Source organism: Sphaerodactylus townsendi, linkage group LG06 (genome assembly GCF_021028975.2).
Source record: "Sphaerodactylus townsendi isolate TG3544 linkage group LG06, MPM_Stown_v2.3, whole genome shotgun sequence".
Classification (NCBI taxonomy): Eukaryota; Metazoa; Chordata; class Lepidosauria; order Squamata; family Sphaerodactylidae; genus Sphaerodactylus; species Sphaerodactylus townsendi.
In genome coordinates, this window is record NC_059430.1 from 109,787,036 (window position 1) to 109,808,411 (window position 21,376).

Here is a 21,376-nt window from a genome sequence, read left to right on the forward strand (position 1 = left end):
GCATAGGTGAAGACACTGAAACCAGCTTGCCCTATCTGGGGATGGCGCATGAAGAGAGACACAAAAAACAACAGACTTGAATTTGACTGGGGAGCTGGGTTAGAATTGGACTGATGAAATTCAGTGTGCTTACATCTACATCCATACAAACAGGACTACAATTGTGCCAGAAGTCCGTGGTGCTTCATCCTCCAAAACAAACTCAGTCTATAAAAGTTGCTTGGACATTATGTGGGAAGGGTAGGGGGAGTGAACATGTATTGGGTTCATAACGCTGTTATAAGGTCCTCTTCCCAAGTCTTGCTTTCCTACGGAGGAGAATCAAATGGCACCGCATCTTTGGGATGCTCTCCCCCCTTAAAGCTTGCCTGACGCCTACCTTTTTGTCCTTTAGAGGCCAAGTCAATTTTTAAAAAACCCATGATATTAAACTGAGAGGCTCTACCCTTTAAAGTAGTAGCTACTTCGGGCCTGAAGATTGTTTTGTGAATATTGTTGAATGCTTGCTTGTTTTCTTCACTGATCATTCTTATGCTATTTCATTATGTTTTTTAACTTCGTGAGATGCCTCAAGCAGGCCCACTAGCTAGACAGAGGGCACACATATTCTAACGGGGAGAAAAAGCTTCTCAGCAGGAATAATTTATCAAGCTTCTGCCAGAAACATACACCACTTGAACATTTAACACACTGATTCATACCAAGTCCTCAGACTCATCCAAACATTACAGATGCTCTTCAGTAAGGTTTATAACTTCAGGAAGCAATACTGCTTGCTCCTCTGGAGATCACAAGGCAAATAGATGGAGTTCTGTGCACTGTACCGTATTATTTTGCTCGTGGTGCACAGCTTTTGTTTCTGGGTTATTCTCATAAGGCGGCTGGGCACAGCAGCTCCCTTCTCCCAACTCCTTGAAAAGGCAGAGACTTCTGCTTGTCTTAGGAGTCTCCCAGTGGCCAACAAAGTGTATAGCAGTGCCTCCCGGAAAGCACGCAAAATCAGAGCAACAACTGGACATGCATTATGCAAATAATTAAAAGAGAAAAGGATAAAAGTCAGACAACTCACCCAGAGGGAAACGCATGGGTTTTTTTTTAAAGCCACAGAAATAAGTGCTATATTCTGCTAAGCTAATCAAGTAAATCCTCAAGGTCAACTCCACCAAGCTCTCTTTTAGCCAGCATGCTGGAAACAGACCCTAGCAGTCCTTAGTTAATACTTGGGAAATGAACGAATCTAGGCAAGTCTGCATGGACTATAGCAGTTGCAGCAGCTGATGCCCAAGCAAGCTGTGTTGACTGAGCAAATGTTTTCAGACTCCAATTCAGAAGGTACGAACTTCAGCTTTTAAAATAAACACACAAACCAAACAGATGTGCAACTGCAGGCAAGTGTGTCAATGAACTGAAGCTCATGGCCTGAAAATAGTTCTCTCCTCCCTGCTATTTTTTTGGGGGGGAGGGGGAGGAAGGGGTGTTGGTTTTTAAACATCGAGACTGATGAAGAATCCTGGAGAGCTTGAAAGCTTGCACGATGTTGCATGTTACTTTGGTTGGTCTTTAGAACAAGGTATTTTGTTTCTGGGTTATTCTCATTAGGCGGCTGGGCATGGCAGCTCCCTTCTCCCAACTCCTTGAAAAGGCAGAGACTTCTGCCTGGCTTTTGCGAAAGGAGAGAGGTCCCAAACCAAAAGGCAAGATCATAGCACCCACAAAACTGTATGGGAATTGAAGCAGAGCTAAACATACAGATAACGGCAACACCAAACATATCACAAAAGTCACACAAGAACAGATGGAAATTTTTCCATTGACAATACCACATACTATAAAAACACATACAGAAAAACAACGCATGCAATAAACATAAATACAGCATTTGAGGAGAACCTCTGTATTCTCCTGCTTCCATGCAGAATTTTTTAGTGTATACAAACATTGTCCCCTTAAGGGCTACTAAAACACCCATGAAAGCAAATGGTCTCAGGAATCTCTTATTATCCACCTTCAAAAATAAACCTGTCAAAAGTCGGTGTGGCTGGTGGTTACAGAATGACTTGGATCTGGAAGACTCTGGTTTAAATCCCCATTCCGCTGTGGAAGATAAGGAGGTAACCTGGAACCGGTCACACACTCAGCTTAACCTACCTCACAGGTTTGTTGTGAGGATAAAATGGAGAAAAACAAAATAAAGTGAGCCGCTTAGATCCCCTAGGCAGAAAGAAAGTAAATAAAATCAAAAGGGGTAGTTGAATGTTTATGATGGCAGCTGAACCTAAGAATCTCCTGGGATCCAGTGTTTAAAAGAAGCTTTTCACTGTTACAGTCAAGTGTTTTCCACAAGCAAGTACATTATTAATCTCCTGACACCTGAAACCTGTAATCAGAGGCTGTTTTTTTAGAACTGTATAGAATGCATCCATAGATCCATTGCGGGATTTTAAAGGAAACTAACGTACTTAACATAGTTCAGTGCTGAGTGAAAACCTTACAGGACCTCATTTTTTAGTTTAATAGCTACCAGCCAGGAAGGGGGATTGCAAGTGGGATTATTAGAGAATAAACCTAGAATACAACACAGGCCACCTTAACCCCAACACATTATGTAGGAAAAATAAATATACTTGTAGAACACTTTTTATACTTTCGTAGAGAGGGCCTGGTTCAGTGATGCAGCATCTGCTTTGCAGGTAGCAGGTCCCAGGCTCAATACCTGGTACCTCCAATTACATAGAAAGTGATGTAAAAACACCTTCATCCTGAAATCCTAGAGAGCTGCTGCCAATCTGAGTAGGCACTACTAACCTGAATAGACCAAGAATATGGATCCATATAAGTCAACTGGGAAGGGGCCATTGCTAAGTGGCAAAGTACTGCTTTGCGTGTTGAACAGGGGTCTGCAACCTGCAGCTCCGGAGTCGCATGTGGCTCTTTCAGCCTTATACTGCGGCTCCACGTGGCCTGGAGGTCAAAGGGTAGTGTGGGTGTGTCCCTCCAGAGCAGGGCTGGAAGGAAAGGTGAGTGGAGGGGCTGAACCAGTGTGGAGCCGCCTCTCCGGCTTGGTAGATCTTCGGGGCCATGGAAAACGGGTCTAAATGGCTCTTTGGGTGGTAAAGGTTGCCGACCCCTGGTGTAGAAGGTTCAATCCCTGGCATTTCCAGTGGACAAGACCCGAAAGGACTCTGCCTGAAACCCTGAAGAGCAGCGTCCAGCAAGGAACAGACAGTCCTGACCTTGCTAGGTCAGTAGAAGGCAGCTTTGTGTGTTTTCATAGTAAGTATGACCATGTTAGCCTTCTGTATTCACTGCTACACATCAAAGGCTCTCCTGTAACAAACATATACTCTTAACAACCCTTCCTATACTAATTTAAAAGACAAAAGAAGGCACTTGTTCTTTTGTTATAAATATGTAGGAAGAAAACACTATTGTCCAAAAGTACACTGCTCACTGAGAGCTTAACATACAACAGTGTTGGCAAGGGCAGGCACATGGTGCCTTAATTTCTATGCACTGGCACACATGCACACTGAGCATAAAATACCCCCTGCCCTCAAAATACCCCCTGCCCTCAGAGAATGAGTTCTCTGAAACTTGAAGAGAGCTGAAGTCTATACAGCAGCAATGCTAGAAACTCACAGCAAGAACATTTTCACATCGTGCTACCCAAAGCCAGCTTGGTACGATGACTGAAGTGTTGCGACTGGGATCTGGGAGACCCAGGTTCAAATCCTCATTGTGCCACAAAGCTCACTCACTGACCTTGAGTGAACAACTCTCTCTCTCAGCCTCACAGGGCTGTCTTGTGGGTAAAATGGAGGAGGAAGACATGGACAGATCCCACCATGTATAATAGCATGAAAATGTACATAGAGAAAAATAAAGATGGGCTTTACCGGAGGAAGGAGTCAGAAATTTGGGGTTATTCCAAGGAGAGAGAGAGCATTTCAAAACTCATCTGGGAATAGACACTGCAACTCAACTCATCCAAAGAGAGTGCTCAACAGCCTGGTCTAGACCAGCCTCAAGGGTATCACCAGAACTGATGCATTCAATCCAAAGAGCAATTACAGCGCATGGTGGAAGCCCTGCCAACATCACGAAAGCTGCAATCACGCCAACCACATTGTTAGTGCTTGTAGACCAATTTCCAATCTGTCCCAAGCTACCCCCTCCAATAATGGACCCCCATCATTATGGAACTTGGACAAGGCAGCAGGGAACGGTGCCAGGGAACTGAGCAACACACTGAAGGCAGCTTTCAACTACATGGGAACAACCAGCACCGTTCGACCCACGGCCACACTGTTTGGGGAACAGGCTGCCAGAAAAATCATTAAGTCACAAGCTATGTAATTCCGATCATGTCTCAACACAGTAATGAACAAGGTGGGTTTCCTATATTCGTAATTTTTACATCTGACAAAGTGGAAACACATTTTGCTGCCAGTTCACAGCAGAATTTGGGAGGCCCAGAATCCCTATTCTGTGATGAAGCTTGCTGAATGACTCAGTCATGCTATTCAGCCTTAATCACCTTACAGGATTTTTGAGCGAATAATAGGCAGAATAAAGACCAGCATTTCTGAAATTTCCCCTCCAGTCATCGGTTGCTCTGCCAAAGCACACTCATGGCGTAGTAGCAGGTTGAATTTCAGTGGTGTAACCGTTTTACGAGAATTAAAGTCGGGAACCCGCAAGGATTTGCCGGGGACCTCTCCAACTATTTCCCCTATCCCTGACCTAGCAGTCCTTATTACTTTCCCTCCTTTTTGCAGCCTCTACATGAGAAAGTTATGACCCAATAGCAAACAGTCAGGCCTAGGTGAATCATGCGAATCATGTGGTAGCAAGTTGCCCCACAGCTGCTACTGAGCCTGGCTCTGATGAATTCTCCCGCAAAGGCCTAAACAGCCCCAGAGAGGGCCTTGATCCCTCCCACTGCCTTTTATTGACTCACCAAGGCTGGAAAATGGGCCTTGGTAAATGTAAAGTCTGTGGAGGTTTCCAAACCAAAACCACGAGAGAAATTCTTCCAAATTTAAAACCAACACTGATCAAAATCCGACAGTTAACGTATTTTTCTCCCAGGCAGCTACCAGAAATCAAAGCTTATAAGATCCATGCCAAAAGCAAGATTTGAGTCCTGCAATACCTTAAAGACTCACAAGATTTCTAAGGTACAGGCTTTTGACAGTCAAAGCTCCCTTTGTCAGACAGAAGTAAAAATGGCAGTTCCTACTAGTTTTCACTCTCAAATCCTTATATCCTGGACATCTTGTTGGTCTTTAAGGGGCTACTAGACTCAAATCTTGCTCTTCTACTGCAGACAAACGTGGCTACTCACCTGAAGCTTTCCTGATATCAAGATTCAAAATGAAATGCACACTTCCACTTTTAATGGACAGCAGAGATAGAGTTTAACAAACACTGGACCTGAAAGAAAATGGGGAAATACTTACCAATGCTATTTTCCATTTCCTCTGACATTCCAGTTTTCTGGGCAAATTCTGCAAAGGAGGATAGTGGGAAACGTTAGTGGGAAATTCCCATTGTGTCAAACAGTGGGTAGGAGCAGAATCTTTATTTTATAAGCCAAGGAATGGATCAAAGACCACTGTGGCTCTCTGACCTCCTCCCTCCAAGCCCATCACCAGCCTTTGAAGGCCCCAGCACCAGGATGTATCCCGCTTCCCCAGCAACAGTGGTCCACCCCTTCTGGTCCGGCAGCGATTACTTCCAGCCAGGTAGCCACCAGCACCCACTTCCACCTGGGCCTCGTGTGGCTGCCATAGACACATTCAAAATGATGGGGCCACAGACAACTTTCACTTTGTGAATTATTTGGTGGCTTTGTTTTTAAACCTCCTTTGCTTGCTTTTTACCACCTTGTGGCAGAAAAGAGTTACGGAAGCCTGTAGCAAACAAACATCAGCTTTGCACACAACATTGCCCACCCACAGGTATAAAGTGCTGCCCTGTTCTGTTCCTGGACTCAAAATCTATTAGAGAAAGTGTGTACATTTTTGTGTACAACACACACAATCATCATCACTCTGTTCCAACACACTTATGGAAACACATAATTCAGGATATACTGTAGTCTTAATCTAATGGTCAGCAAGAACGACGACGCTGGAGAGCAACATCTGGTGGAGATCGCCAGCAGCGGGAGACCGGAGGTCCGGTTCTAGCGAAGTCTCCGCGATGCCGGTTCCTGGCACCTTTATTGTTATTCTATCACGGTAGGAGGAGGACCGGGGAGTTCCGAGCGGAGGCGGAGGTCGGGAGATCATCATGTGATGCATGATCTCACCTGGCTACGCAAGCGGAAAGGGGAGCGAAGGCTTGAGCCTAATCTCCTCACCTGGGGCAAGACCATTGTCTCTGGCGCCTCGTGATTGAGCCAGACAGTCATGACCCGTGACTCATGGGGATGAGGGAGTGGGGGTGCGGCGCGGGTGCGACCGGCAAGGTCAGAGGGGTCCGCTACATGCCCCAACGCTCTACCACGTGCTGTTGGCCTGCAGTGCATTACCACCATCTCCTCCTTACATTTTAGAAAAGGGGACCAAATGCTAAGGGGCGCATTTAAAGGACGCTTTGTCTCCTCCATTGCCTGGTCAAGCTGACCAAGCTGTTTGTGTAACATTAGAACTTGGCTATGGGTAAGGGAAATTCGAGGGCTTCTTTACACGCTACAGGCATTATTAGACACGATTGAACTAAAACAAGATCCTGGCTAACGAGGGCACACAATTAAACCAATGCAGAGCTGTACAATAGCACTCAACCATCCTCCCGCAGCCAGCTCCAGAGGCTGACCACCAATGGGGCAAAACATCATATTTCAGATTAGATACAACTTCTTGCAGCTCACGCATTCTCATATGGATCAATTGGGAATTACCGTAGCATTAAAACAACACATTATGTACATCTACAACCTTGGTGATGCAATAACAACAAATAATCAATGGCTGGCTAATGACATTATCTAAAGTCGCTTGACGAAAGTTCCTGCTGCTCGGAGGCCAGGGCATCCAGAGCAATGGGGTGGAGTTGATGACTTCTAAGGGCACAGGCTAGCCGGGTCAATAGTCTTATGGTGTTACAGGAAACAAGTCCGACTCCCACAAGGGAAGTTGGCGGAAACACACTGGGCTTCTATTAGGAGCTGGCTGCCATTGCCTCCAAGGGGGGTCGAGGAAGGGCGAGCGGGTGGCTGTGCTTGGGCTCGGGTGAAGCCTGAGGCAGAACGATGGTGAGGCGGTAGCAGAGTTCCGCAGACACAGGCGAAATGCAGCAACAAATAAATAAATATAACTTCTAAAATTAAGGCATGCAATAACTTGAATAGTTGGTTCACAGGCAATAAAACATGGCTAAACGATACATAGGCTGATGATAATGGAAGGAAGGCAACCGCGGTTGCGAATTGTCCAATGCATGGCTCTTGCTGTTTGACTACCAAAGCTGCTAGAGCCGATGGCGCTAGAGTCCATGGATTTCTCAAGAGCTTAGGGAGAGCTACTGGATAAGCTCCTTAGCATTGCAGGTTCAAGTGATTCTCACGAAGCAAAGGTCAGGAGAGAGAAGGCTGACCCAAACAATATCTGCCGGCTGAGAACAGCCGGAGAGTTCCAAGGGTTAATCTATCAGGAATGACCCTGGCTGCAACTCCAAGCTTCAGCCAGGGGGGCGGCAGAGAGGGAGAGAGAGAATAGCTGCATTGTAGATGAGGATAAGCAACACGCTGCATCAACCTCTGAGCCACAGCTGGCTCCAGGCTGCCGCTCCCCAGGGGGGGCACCAGCTGGGCTGTGGGATCCCTTGTGGAAGCAAATGGGTGTGCTGGTTCCAGAGAGATCCCTCCCATCTCGCCCAGGCTGGGGCAATCGGGCCCTCCTCGACAGGGCGGCGGGGTCGGATCCTCTCCAGGGAGGCCCCGCCCATCTCCTCGGGATGGGGCTGGCCTGGCATGGCGTAGCTGGACTCCTGTATGGAAGAGAAAGTTAACAAGCAACGCTTTCCCAGGGTTTTATGCGGCTGGCTGAGTTAATCCTTATAGATGATTTTATGGAAAGCCTCGAGTCCTGGAGTGGGGCTGGCAATTTTTTTTGATAGATAGAGAATAAATAGAGAAGAGTACTCCTTTGGATATGGTCTGCTGGATGAGACCCTTGATTGGGTCGATGGGGGGGAACTACTCCCTTTCTTTCGCTTAAGAGCCTTTGGCCAAGCTGCATAGGGCTAGGTTGGCCCATTCGACAAATCGCATCACTTGCAACATTCAAGGCGCTAAGAGATACAAGGCAGGGAATTGCAACCAAGGCTTTAGGAGAAGGGTGTGGCTTTTTGCAAAGCAACTTGAACAATTCACAATTATAGATGGACGGCGAAAAGGTTCTCAAGCGAGAGGTTTGAAGGAGAGTTTTGAAGGTTCTGAAACTAAGATGTATGCAGTTCTTGAAGCAGGTCCCATCGGGTATCCTGGGGAACACGACGAAGCTGTGTCCTTCCATGCATATGGCGGATGCTGTAATGGGCTAAGCCTTTCAAGCTGCATTGGCACACATAATCAGAAGGGAGAAAAACTTTAATTGAAGCACAAGAGCATAGCTTAGAAGCACGGAAAAATCCCCTTATGAGGGGAAAACTTTAGGGTCTCTTTGAAAGGGGGCAAGACATACAGAACACTACATAGGGCATACAGAGCAATACATATAAAAGTAAACGCAGGGAGGACTGCAACTCTGATTTTGGAGATTTTGGCTCTCTCCTGAGGTATGCTGACGACGATTTTGTGCTGCCACTGGGAGCCTTCGAGCTTAGGGCTTTGGGTACAGGCTCAGAGGCTATGAGATCTGGTTTGAACCTTTACAGCTGGAGAGAGGGCCAAGGGGGGCTTCTTCTTCACGCAGGGACTTTTGGCTTAAGGCCATTGTGCGCAAGCATCTTCCCCTTTCCATGCCCTCATTGTCCCGTGTAGATTGGCTATGGGGCATTCTGAGTGAGTGGTTCAAAACCCGGCAGTCCTCTTCCGGCCAGCATTTCTTTCTGCTGTGCAATTCAGTGACCGTGGACTCTGCAGAGATTTTGAAATGCTGCGCTATCTCTGGGGCACTGCGGTGGCGCGGCATGGTGACTCTTTGGAAGTAGAAGGGGTTAGCAGGAGCAGGAGGTGGCATAGACGTAGGGGGGAGCAAGCTGGCAAGACCAGCCCAATGGTCTCCGTGGGGAGTGGGATCACTATAATTCGAGCTTCGGGGCAGCAAAGATCTCGCTTGGCGGGGGGAGCTCCGGCTGGGTTTGAGGTGCTGGATCTTGGTTCCGGCTGGGGAGATGCCCGGCGCTGGCCTCCCCAGCGGGCATTGGGAGCCGCCTCGGGTCTTAGACTTTCCTTCCTGGGGGGGTCTTCGCCTCTGGGAGAGCAGGTGACCCCTCCGCCAGGGTTGTGGTGGCCCCCGCCGCCAGGCAGCCTACAATTCCTCCTGAAATGTCCTGGCTTTGCCGCAATTGAGACATCTCGCCTCGGGCTGTCTCACGGCAGCGGAGTAGGGCTGTAGAAGGCTGGTTTTCTTGATGTGGGCTTAAAGACCCGAGACCATATCCAGTAAGCTTTGAGCATGTCGGCCAGCTCTGGGGTTCCTTCCTAGGCCTGTGATCGGGCTGGCGGCATCTCCAGCTGAGGCGCTTCTCCTTGGCAAGGCGCTTGCTAAGGAGTTCTACTCTGGGCCTCCTCTCTAAGCATCAACCTGCTCTCTTGAGGGGCCTCCCGGAGCCTGGTTCACAAACTCAGTGCCAGGGGTCCCCTTGAGGCTTCTGCCGGGTGCTAGAAAAAACTTTGGGTTGGCTGTCCGTATTGGGGATTCTTTCAAAACGCCTCTTGTAGGCATTCAGAGGCGGTGCTTAATCGCAAGGGGTGGCCACCGCAGGACAATCTGATTGTTGGGGTTACTGAAGGCATCGAAGCCGCAGTGTGCTGTGCGGCGGTGTAGGCGCGGGCCGAGGCGGCAAGGCCCTGCTAAAGCATTGCTGGCGGAACTCGGCTCTCCCAGATCACAAATTGTGCAGGGCTCCAGGAGCATGCGAAGGTGGTCTTCCAGTCGCCCGGAACCATTAAGTGATTCCCTCTAATCACTTCTTAGCATGCCTCTCGCACATATAGGGGCTGGTGACTCCCACGCCCCCGCATCAGCTTATGGCGGAGCTTCCAGTGAGGATGCCAGGCAGCTTTAAGGGCGGTACTGACAACCCTCGCTTAACAACGCCATCCTCCTCCCCCTCGGTATCTGTGAAATGGACGGGCACAATGCTGGTGAATATCAGCATCGCCTTCCGCCAGGGTTTCTTTTTCCTTTGCAGATCGCTAAGCTAACACGCTTCTGGCGAGAGTTTGAAACCCGCCAGCCATTACGTGGGCGCCTGATCCGGGAGGTGCGTGGCTATTGGAAAAATGAAGGCGGAGCAGTGGGGAGGGGGGCGGCTGAGCCGCCGGGAGTATTTGAAATGGGCTAAGGCGCAGCAAGGGGGCAGAAGGAGGGACAGGGCGCCCAATTCTAGCCGGATAGAGAAAAAATTCCGGGTTGGAAATTGGAAGGTGAAAGAGATCGGAAGCTGAGGGCGGCCTACAGCAAGTGGCTTAGAGCCATAGGTCTGCAGGCTGATGGCTTACATAACATTGTCTCCATCGCCAGTAGCAGCGACATCGGCGCTACGAGGCTCTGTCAGCGAAGAGTGCCCGATGTTTCTCCCCTTAGTCCCAGATTCACCATCCTCTGGGTACCAGTTGACACCGAGCTCAATCTCCTCAACCATTTGGCGCAGCTCCTCTTCTTTACGGGACCTGCCGCATTTCGCTAACGCCAGTTCGCCAACGTTTGTCATAAGCTCCTGCTTTTGCAAGCTCCCATACCACCGTGTTCCGGCCGGACGAGAGTGTCCTAGGACGCTGCACCCTGGATGCGCCGCATTCAGAGAGGACAGGCGATACCAAACGGGTGGTCCCTGGACGAGCGCCGGATCCAGCTGGACTGCAGGTATCAGCTGCCCTTCCCAGGTAATGCACGTGACGCAGGTTATGGGTGGAGGTTCGAGGATTCCCGGTTTCGCACCAGCTTGTAGCTGCCCACTCCACGTGGTCAGCGCAAGAACGAGTCTTACGAGACGCTGGAGATAACATCTGCGTGGAGATCGCCAGCAGCGGGAGAGACCGGGGAGGTCCGGCGGCTTCTGGGAAGCTGCAGTCTCCCCGCATGCCAGGTTCCTGGCACCTTTTATTGTTATTCTATCGGGGGGCGGTAGGGAGGGAGGACCGGGGAGTTCCGGGAGAGCGGGAGGCGGGAGGTCGGGAGATCATCATGTGATGCATGATCTCACCTGGCTACGTGCGGAAAGGAGCGTAAGCGTCTGAGCCTAATCCTCACCTGGGGGCAAGACCATTGTCTCTGCGCCCGGTGATTGAGCCAGACAGTTCATGACCCGTGACTCATGGGGGGATGAGGAGTGGGGGTGCGGTGCGACCGGCAAGGCCGTAGGTCCGTTGGCGTCCCAACGTTCTACCACGGTGCTGCTGGGTCGGCAGTGCATTACTACAATATACCATATAACTATCCAAGCATTATATTTCTACTATGACATTCAAACACATTGTTAATAGCTGAGTCGAAGTGCCATTTTGCTTACCAGAAATGGTACGCATGGAATATGCCTAAAAATATCAGGTGACATTCAACAACAACCTTTGACTGCCATAATATTCCAGAAAGGTTTCTGTCCAGGGACGGGGCTACCTCCTAACACTCTAAAGGCTCCCACACACTCCTTTCTTATCCAGATGGTTGGCCAAGGACCTCAAGATACCCGGCAACTGGCAATTCCACCCCTGGACTTACCTACAGATACCAGAATTTCCTGGAAGCCAGAAGCCAGGAGAAGCTGCAGGGAACTGGCTGAATTATCTGGACAGCAGAAGCAGGCCTCAGCCATTCCACTGAGAAGGGTGAGGCCAGCACAGCCCAACACAGCTGCAATCAACAGGCCTCAGCATTTCCACAGAGTGGTGCACGGCCAGCCCAGCCCGGAACAGGCTGTGGTCAGGGAGGAAGGCCTAGAGCCCTTATGGGCCAATCCCGAGCCAGCAGGGCTCAGCAGATAGCCCGCCAACCACTTGTAGACTTGTAGAACAGGGAGCCCAAGGGGGGGAGGGATGCCTTTGGCAGGGATAAAAGGAACACAGGAGAGAAGGCCAGGGGGAAAGGAAGGAAAGAGTGGAGAAGGGTGCAAACGTGCTGTAAACTGCTTGCCATTACACTCCGCCTGTTGGAAATGGCTAACCTCTGTGTGTTTCTTTGCTCTGTGAGTAGTTCACCAAGGCACTGGCCCACCCTGCAAGAGCGGTGGGGAGGGGAGACTCTCACAGTTCTCAAAACCATAACCACACAAGGGATGCAGATCTCTGGCACCAAAACAGCAGCCCTGCATCTTCCCATAACACCTAGTACAGAGTCATCATTAATTATTTTTCCATTTCTACCAGTGACTACAAGTAGGGAGAGGAGCAGAAACAGTGTAGACTGCTAGAATACCAGCTATATTTGTATATATTTTAAAAGGGTAAAGGGGACTGTGGAGTGTATCGCCATGTGTAGGATGTGTTATCTGTTTGATGTACATATTATCCTGCTGTCAGTGCATTATTTTCTACTGATGTGATTCCATTTCTTTGCACTGTAAACAAAATAACTTAATGAAGTTCATGGGCAATTGGCAACCCTTGATAGAGTATTTAGACAAAACAGGGAAAAATTATTGACTAGTGGTTTTGAAGGTTGAGAAATGTTAAAATAAGAATCAATAGAGAAATTGAAACTTTTTATCAGTAACTGAGCCAAAGATTTAATTTCATTTTGATGCTTAATGACTAAGTGTTCAAAAATTGTGGTTTTTTAGGGTTTAAGGGTTAATATTTGGTGCAGAAGTATTTTATAATTTGGTGAATTTTTGTCGTTGTGTGTGTTTTGAATTTTGCAAAGATTTTGAACTACAAACAAAAAAATATCATTTTTCTGCACTGTATCTGCATTCTATAACATTCATATCTATATCCTATGGTTGTTTTAAATTTCTGTAATCCTGGACCTAGTCCTTTGCTTATTAGATGTTTTATCCTATTGATTGCATTGATTTATGCTGCGTAATCCACCTCAAGTCTCAGTGAGAAAGGAGGACTATAAATATAGTAAATAAATAATTGTTTTGCTTTCTGCTATAGGGGAGAAGCAGAAATAGGCAACCCTATGGTTCTTCTACATATATAATTCAGTATTTTGACAGGCAAGATCATCACAGGAACCCACATAAAACTTGGACAGTCTATGGTGGATTCCTCATGGGCCAAAAACAGCGGTGTGAAAACAGTGTGAAAATGGTGTAAACCCTTTTACACTGTTTTCACACCGTTTTCACACCGCTGTTTTTGGCCCATGCAGAATCTGACTGTGCCAGCCCACAGTATGCCAGCATGGTGCAGTGGTTAAGAGCGACAGCCTTTAATCTGGTGAACCAGGTTTCCTTCCCCACTCCTCCACATGAAGCCTGCTGGGTGACCTTGGTCTAGTTCCAGTTCTCTCAGAATTCTCTTAGCCCCACCTGCCTCACAATGTGTCTGTTGTGGGGAGGGAAAGGGAAGGAGTTTGTAAGCCCCTTTGAGGCTCCTAACAGTTGAAGAAAGTGGCGTATAAATCCAAACTCTTCTCTTCTTCTTTTCTTTAATATTTACATACAGTTCTCAGTGTTGTTTAAAAGATGAAACTTTCCTGCGTAAAATGTTCCCTTTCTATTGTGGCAAGGGATGCCAAACAACATGCTTCTTTAAGAAGCTGCGCCTTCCAAAAAAGTCACACTTGTAGGGAAGGGGGGGGGGGGCAAAACTACCTTCTTACAAGGTAAATCTTTAATCCTGTCCAAAACACCGGATTAATTCAATCCAAAGTACTTACTGTAGATCCAGCCTCCCTACCCGCTCATCAGTAAAGCCCTGAAAAGCACAGGAGAGAGCTTTCCATCCCTTCAACCCTGACTCCTCTTCTGCCTTTAGTGGACAGCTCAATTTCACTTCCCTTCAAAATGTTTACAATGTTTACTCGGCCCTGCTTATGCCTAGAGGCTGTTCTGTGTGCTTGGAATAATAATTCCTTTACTTCCCTCCCCGACTGACCAACCAACATATGAGAATCAAGAATCTTTGCACATAAAACTGAGTGTATTTGATATCCAATAAGTTCATGCCACATGGCAATTAAAGGTTAGTCACATGAGCATACCAAAGAAGACTTGGCAACACATGTCAGGCTGCCAGTGACAACTGTCCATGCCGTGGCAGTAAAAATGTGAAAAAAATGTATTATTGTGCATGAACCACTGTGTCATAGAAGGTACTAAAGTTTCACTTGCAAGGCGATCAAAATGCTTACTCCCACAAGTCCTAGAAAGCTGTAATTTGATATTCAGGTAATCCACGATCGCCAGATTACTAGAGAAAACCTGAAGACACGTTCATTGATTTCTCGTCGCTGCTTCAAACACTGGTTAGATTAGATTCCTAAATAATCCTTAGAGAAAGTAGGCAGCAGAAAATCAATTTGCCTAGTTTAATAATATACTGTTGCATTGGGGGGTGGGGAGGAATAACCAAGTAACTCAGGGAAGTATCCAGGAGACCATTTGACAATAATGGGGTTCAGCTAGAAACTTCAGGTAGCCAGCCTGTGAGACAAAGATTCACTTGGCAGAATGGGTGTGCAGAACCCAGCACGCAGGAAAGGAGGCACAGAAAAGAGAGATTAGAAGTTTCCTCCTTGTCACCTAAAGAGCAATCCTGAACAAGGCTGGCTGAGAATCCGACAGTAGAGCATCCAATCATGTGAGCTCCCACTTGTGTTGGGTGGAGGAGCACAGAAACTGGTTTCCCAGGGAGAACTGGGGTCTCAGGAATTGGAAGGACGTGCTGCTGAGTCACAACAGGGTGTTTCAGGCACCGGGGGGGGGGGGCGGCAAAGATGGCTGGCCATTGCCTTCCTCCAAATTAAATCATCCTCAAATAGGTTACGTCAGCTTCAAGTTGGCACTTCTCTCAAATATTGCCAACGGTTATTATAATCACCACGCTAACCACTATTGCGCCAACCAATGACAGCCTCTACCTCACTGTACTGACGGAGCGACAGATCTGTATTGCTCTTACGGCAGGCTGGACATCAGAATCAGCTCTAGTGGAATTCACATTTCTGGCAGTGAGAAGAAGACATCACTGTAGTTTACAGGTCAGAAACTAACCCCACACTTTAGCTGATGTGAATAACAACAACAACTGTGTGCCATCAAGTTGCAAGCAATTCATGGCAACTCCAGGACCTGTGCAGGGGGTCTTCCAGGCAGGAGATAAACAGAGGTGCTCTGCCGTTGCCTTCCCCTGCACAGCAACCCCGTCTTCCTTGGTGGTCATGACTGGCCCTGCTTAGCTCCCAAGCTGTGATCACAGCAGGCTAGTCAGGGCTAGTCAGACTGCTGAATAACTTTTAGAAGCACATAACTGTATGTGTGCTTGGCAACCAACAGTGTTATGATACTTTACAACCCGGGCTGTGTTTGATGTGGACGTTAAGGGTTTCTCAAGTCTACTGTCTCCAGGCGATCGGACTCTTTTCAGCTACGCTGCTTTAATTACAGAATCTACCTAGCTTGAGAAGTGCTTTAGATCTTTCTCCAATCTTCAAACAGCCTGCAAAGAGTTATTTTTGATCAAATGACCCTATGGGCTTTGAACACCAGCCTCCTTGTCTCCAGCATAAAATGCTGCCTCCTGTATAAACATATTCTGAATTATTAACTTGGGACCAAGGGGGTCACTTAAGTCCCCTCTCGCACACACAAACACGCCTCAGCCCAGTAAAGACAAATGCACAAATTTTCAGAGCAGCCTTTAAACATGATTTTCTGGAAGAAGACCTTCTGTAGTAAGCGACTGCCAAGGACTCTACAGGCTGCCACTTGTTCAGAACAAATGTGCCATGAATCAGCCACATTCTTTCAATTGATGCTTTCAAATGTTGACAACTAGTAGACAAAAAAAATTATGAACTGTACATGGGCGGGAATAACTCAGCTTCCTGCCCAATGACCTTTACTTTAAAGCGCAACACGCTTGAACACAAGCCAATGGCTAGGATACTGCTAAACCCTCACTCGACAAGAATGTAAAAACCTGTTGCAATAGTTTTAAAAAAGAACACCAGAACCCAGAAAACTGAATATAAGGCCACAGCTTTGAAAAGAGTAGCTTGCTTCCCAAAAGAGAATATGAAAAAGCCACTTTTAATACTCTGTTACAGATGGGTAGTCATATGGAGCAGCAGTGGCGTAGTGGCTAAGAGCAGGTGAACTCTTATCTGGAGGAACCGGGTTTGATTCCCAGCTCTGCCGCCTGAGCTGTGGAGGCTTATCTGGGGAATTCAGATTAGCCTATGCACTCCCACACACGCCAGCTGGGTGACCTTGGGCTAGTCACAGTTCTTCAGAGCTCTCTCAGCCCCACCCACCTCACAGGGTGTTTGTTGCGAGGGGGTAAGGGCAAGGCGATTGTAAGCCCCTTTGAGTCTCCTACAGGAGAGAAAGGGGGGATAAAAATCCAAACTCTTCTTCTTCTTCTATGACTCTGTGGCAGGAAAAAAACCCCAAGCACCTGGAAAACCAACCAAAGCACCTGCAAAACTAGCCAATTGAAACTGATGAGAAGTTGTGTAATTCTTGAGCCAGATGGTCCAGGCTTGCCTGATCTTGTCAAATCTCAGAAAAAGCAGGGTCAACCCGGCTTAGTACTTGGATGGGAGACTACAAGGAATACGGTACCAGTTATGCAGAGTAAGGCAATGGCAAACCACCTCGGTTAGTCTTTTGCTTTGAAAACCCTACTGGGTTGCCATGTTGGCTGCACCTCAATGCCCCTTTACACACAATTCCGATAACACAGCATTGAATAATGTGGAATATATGATACAAGCCTGTCAAATATTTCCAAGTCTGCAGCAGCTAGCTCCTGAGTGGGGAGCTACCTTTAACTCTGAAACGGATAGCCGCAGAAAGGGACAAACAGAAGCAGCTGCCCTGTCAAAATTATGAGTTCATTTGCAAATTCCTTACACTGACAAAATGCAGATTAATAAAGCTGATGCCTTCTTACTTATGGCCGACAACTTCTTATCAATCTTCCACCTGCAAAAAGCAACCAAACCCGTCATATGCCAAGCCAGGTTCCTGAGGAATCCATCCATTCACTCATCAGAGTGTGCACTGACAGATCAGTAACCAAGCTGACCAAAAGGGCAGGGCTTTCCCACAGTTGGAATCCGTTACAAAGATGTATTGTCGAAGGCTTTCATGGCCAGATTCAAATTGGTTGTAGTGGGTTTTCCGGGCTGTGTGGCAGTGGAGTTCAGGGATTCAGCCTTAATAGTTATTCAGCTAATTGATTTGGCATCTTCAGAGGTATACCACAGAGGGAAGTCTGTTATACACTGTGTCCAGAGTGTAACCAATGAGTAACCAAGTAATCAGTGTGTCCAGTGACTGGACATAGTGTGTAACAGACTTCCCTCTGTGGTACACCTCTGAAGATGCCAGCCACAGATGCAGGTGAAACGTTAGGAACAAGATCCATGGCCACGCAGCCTGGACAAGCCACTACAACCTGTTACAAAAAATGTTTGGTGGCAAAAACAGATATCAGGCCATACTCGGGTGTGTGTGCAAAGTTGCAGCTGATGTGGCAACCTAGGGTTTCCAAGGCCAAAGACTGTGTTTTGCCATTGCCTTCTTCTGCATAATGACACTGGTATCCCTCGACAGTCTCCCATTCATGTACTAAACAGAGCTGACCCTGCTTAATTTCTGAGACCTGATGAGATCAGCTAGCCTGGGTCACGAATTACACAAATTCTCATCAGGTTCAAAGGCAGCAGAGGAGGTCAAAATCCAAACAGAACATCTATAAGAGGGGGAAAAATAGGTTAGAAGATAGAAAGTGGGTGGTTAAAAGGTAAACTAAACTCAGAGCAATTGATTAGATCGAGATCACTAGCTGTTGGAATGCAATAGAATGCTGAAAGTTGAAGGTCTCTCCGGAACCTGCAAGGACTATATACAGCTGCCTGCCAATCAGAACCTAAGATGCCTTGCAAATGGCTAAAAGCTTTCAGGCTGGCCAGATTTTAGAACTCAGAGGAAGAGCATCAAATTTGGATGCAGGAAGTCCCTTGTTCAATCCCTGGCATCGCCAATTAAAAGATAAGGGAGTAGGCAATGCAAAAGACCACTATCTGCTTGAGACTAGAGGGTTGCTGCCAGTAAGATAGACAATTTTTGATGGAACAGTGCTTTGACTTCTATATAAGGCAACTTCATACAGTTCTTCATTCCGGAACTCTCAAGTTCAACAGGGCCTTGTAAATGTTATGAACTGACAGTGCAAAAGAACCATGTTGGACACTTTAGCACATGCCTTGATTATGAAAATCTCATCTGGAAAGTGTTAAGTGGCTACAATTTTGATCCCAACCTCACGGCAGCAATTAGTCCAACATAGCTGGACAGGAATGGGGCAGTTTGGACACCTGCTGCACAAATAGCCACTTTCCACATTCCCCTGGAAAACTGCAAACAAGAAGGTCAAAACAGTCATGGACATTCGGTTACTCTATCAAGGCTTGAACAAGATTGGGAACACCATAGCATTACTAAGGCCCGGCTACCGCTTGCAGAAAAATTAACGAAATAGAAATGAGGCAGTGGAAAAGACTCCGCTTGATTCAGATTGCAAACGTACCTTCATTTTTACAGCTAGGAGTAAGGAGTATTTAATGTATTGTCGAAGGCTTTCACAGCCGGAATCACTGGGGTGTTGTGTGGTTTCCAGGCTGTATGGCCATGTTCTAGTAGCATTTTCCCCTGATATTTCGCCTGCATCTGTGGCTGGCATCTTCAGAGGATCTTCAGAAGATGCCAGCCACATGTCTCTGAAGATGCCAGCCACAGATGCAGGCAAAACATCAGGAGAAAATGGTACTAGAACACGGCCATACAGCCCGGAAACCACACAACACCCCTATGGAGTATTTGTTGTGTAATACATATGCACTTGTTGTATTTTGAACATTTTAATAAAATAGAAAACTGAAAACTTAACAGATGCTGCCTGTGAACAAACATTTCACTTACCTTCAGCAGTTCTTTGGAGGGGGGGCATGATAAACTTCTAAATAAATGAATCCGTAGAAGATGGTAAAGGCATTCACTTGAGAAGTCTGTCCCAGCAAATCTTCCTAGTTTGGGCTCTTTTTTGCACTACCCCCAAAACATAAATGGCAGCCAGAACCCTCCCAACTGTAAGCAATTCAAGCAATGACGTGTCAAAAAAGAGGAACCCCAATCACATGACTCCAAAAGGAAATCCCCGTTCCCTAAAGCAATGCAACGTGAGCGAGTGACTAACTCCCCAGGTATACAAGGTTCACCTTTACGCCTACTAAGTAACATCCTCACATTGAGGGCAGCAAATACCAGACAGGGGGCTTCCAAACCGATGCAAGTAACATGAGTGAAAGCACCGGAACTATCAGCCAGGGTCAGAGCACAGAATTAAAAACACAAGGAAGTGAGAAACACTTCATGCACTGTTTCCTGTAATGTGAATGGGCAGCGGAAGATAGATTCGTTCATCTAAGCTCAGAATACTTTCTGCATAACCCTGGTCTTTCCATGACATTCAACATAGTTATGCTTTTTTACACAGCTCTCCACAACCCCACTAGGTAAAAACAGGCCCATAAAAGGAACAGACTGCAGAAGCCAGTTAGCCAAAGGAGTTTCGTGCATCTTTTCTCTGCAACTCAAAAGAATGGCACCAACTTCCTCTGATCGCAAGAGCTGTGCTGTTGTGAGATCCGGGAACCAATGCTGGGGGGTTCAGCTGGTTAGGATCGGATTTCAACATCAACGTGAGGATACCTGTTGTATTTTTATGTGGTCCCCCACCAGAGCCAGCGTGGTATGCTGGTTAAGAGCAGGTGGACTCCAATTCAGAGAACTGGATTCGATTCCCCACTTCTTCACATGAGCAGCGGTCTTTTATTTGATGAACTGGATTTGTTTCCCTACTCTTACACATGAAGCCTGCTGGGTGACCTTGGACTAGTTACAGTTCATTCAGAACTCTCTCAGTCCCTCCAATTCACTTCGGTGTCTGTTGTGGGGAGAGGACCCCTGGGTGCTGGTTTAGTGGTGCTGGAAAGTGCTGTCAAGCCAGAACTGACTTATGGCGACCCCGTAGAGTTGTCAAGGTAAGAAACTGACAGAGATGGTTGGCCATTGCCTGTCTCCGCGCAGCAGCCCAGGACTTCCTTGGCGATCTCTCCCATCCAAGTACTAACAAGGGTTGAATCTGCTTGAGCTTCTGATGAGATGGGCTTGACTGAGCCAATCAGGTCAGAGCAGCGAAGTTTGCTGGGACATTAATGGTCACGGATGAATTATTGAACAGACTGAGATCAGTTATTAAACGTTCGAAGACTCAAGCTGTCATAATTCTTTCTGTGTTCCACGGACATCCTCAACACACCTGCCAGTTTTGAAAGTCAAATTTTCAAGCAGGGATCAAGTGCCTCGTCGGAAATTCATCAAAGGCTTGAGTGCCCCAGCAATTTGCATTTACGGTAAGTACATTTTGTGCATAAATGTACCATGGCACCCGACAGAAACCAGCAGCCCAAATGCATTTGGCTGTCAGTTTACATCTGTTACTTGCCATCACCCTCAGATGTGGTGAGGTTTAATCAGTGCTCCAAGAAGGACGCTAGAAGAAAATAATGATGTTACATACACCGATGGAAAGTTAAGAACTAATGACTGAGCTGCTTTTTACTTGCCTTCCTTCCTTCAGGTCATTTGAGGTTGTTGTTCTTTTGTTTTAAAACCTCTGTCTCTCTAGTGAGGACTAGAAATATTGATATTTTTCAAAATTAAAGATTCCTTTTAATTACTGATTGTAGCAAAGGCTATGGACCATGCAGGCCTGGAGTTCCCCAACCTTTATGATCCTGGGGTCACCTTTGGAATTCCGACACAGCAAAGAAGAGATATAGCCACAAAATGGCTGCCACACGAGGTGCAGAAAGCCACAAAGTGGCTTCTACAATGAAAATTCATGTGGTGGCAGCTGCTCCCAAAAGAGAAATGTGGAGTATAGTGGTTAAGAGCAGATGGATTCTAATTTGGAGAACCAGGTTTGATTCCCCACACTTCCACATGAACAGCAGACTCT

General features: G+C 47.1%; 1 protein-coding gene across 2 annotated transcripts in view; it reads right to left on the reverse strand.

The window, feature by feature from the left end:
• The window catches only part of PHACTR4 (phosphatase and actin regulator 4), a 122,364-nt gene that overhangs the window by 89,615 nt on the left and 11,373 nt on the right, over positions 1-21,376 (reverse strand). For both annotated transcript variants that reach the window (XM_048501322.1, XM_048501323.1), the window contains exon 2: positions 5,463-5,510. In XM_048501322.1, coding sequence (XP_048357279.1) covers positions 5,463-5,490 — 28 coding nt within the window. In that variant the 5' untranslated portion in view covers positions 5,491-5,510. The remainder of the gene's footprint in view (positions 1-5,462; positions 5,511-21,376) is intronic.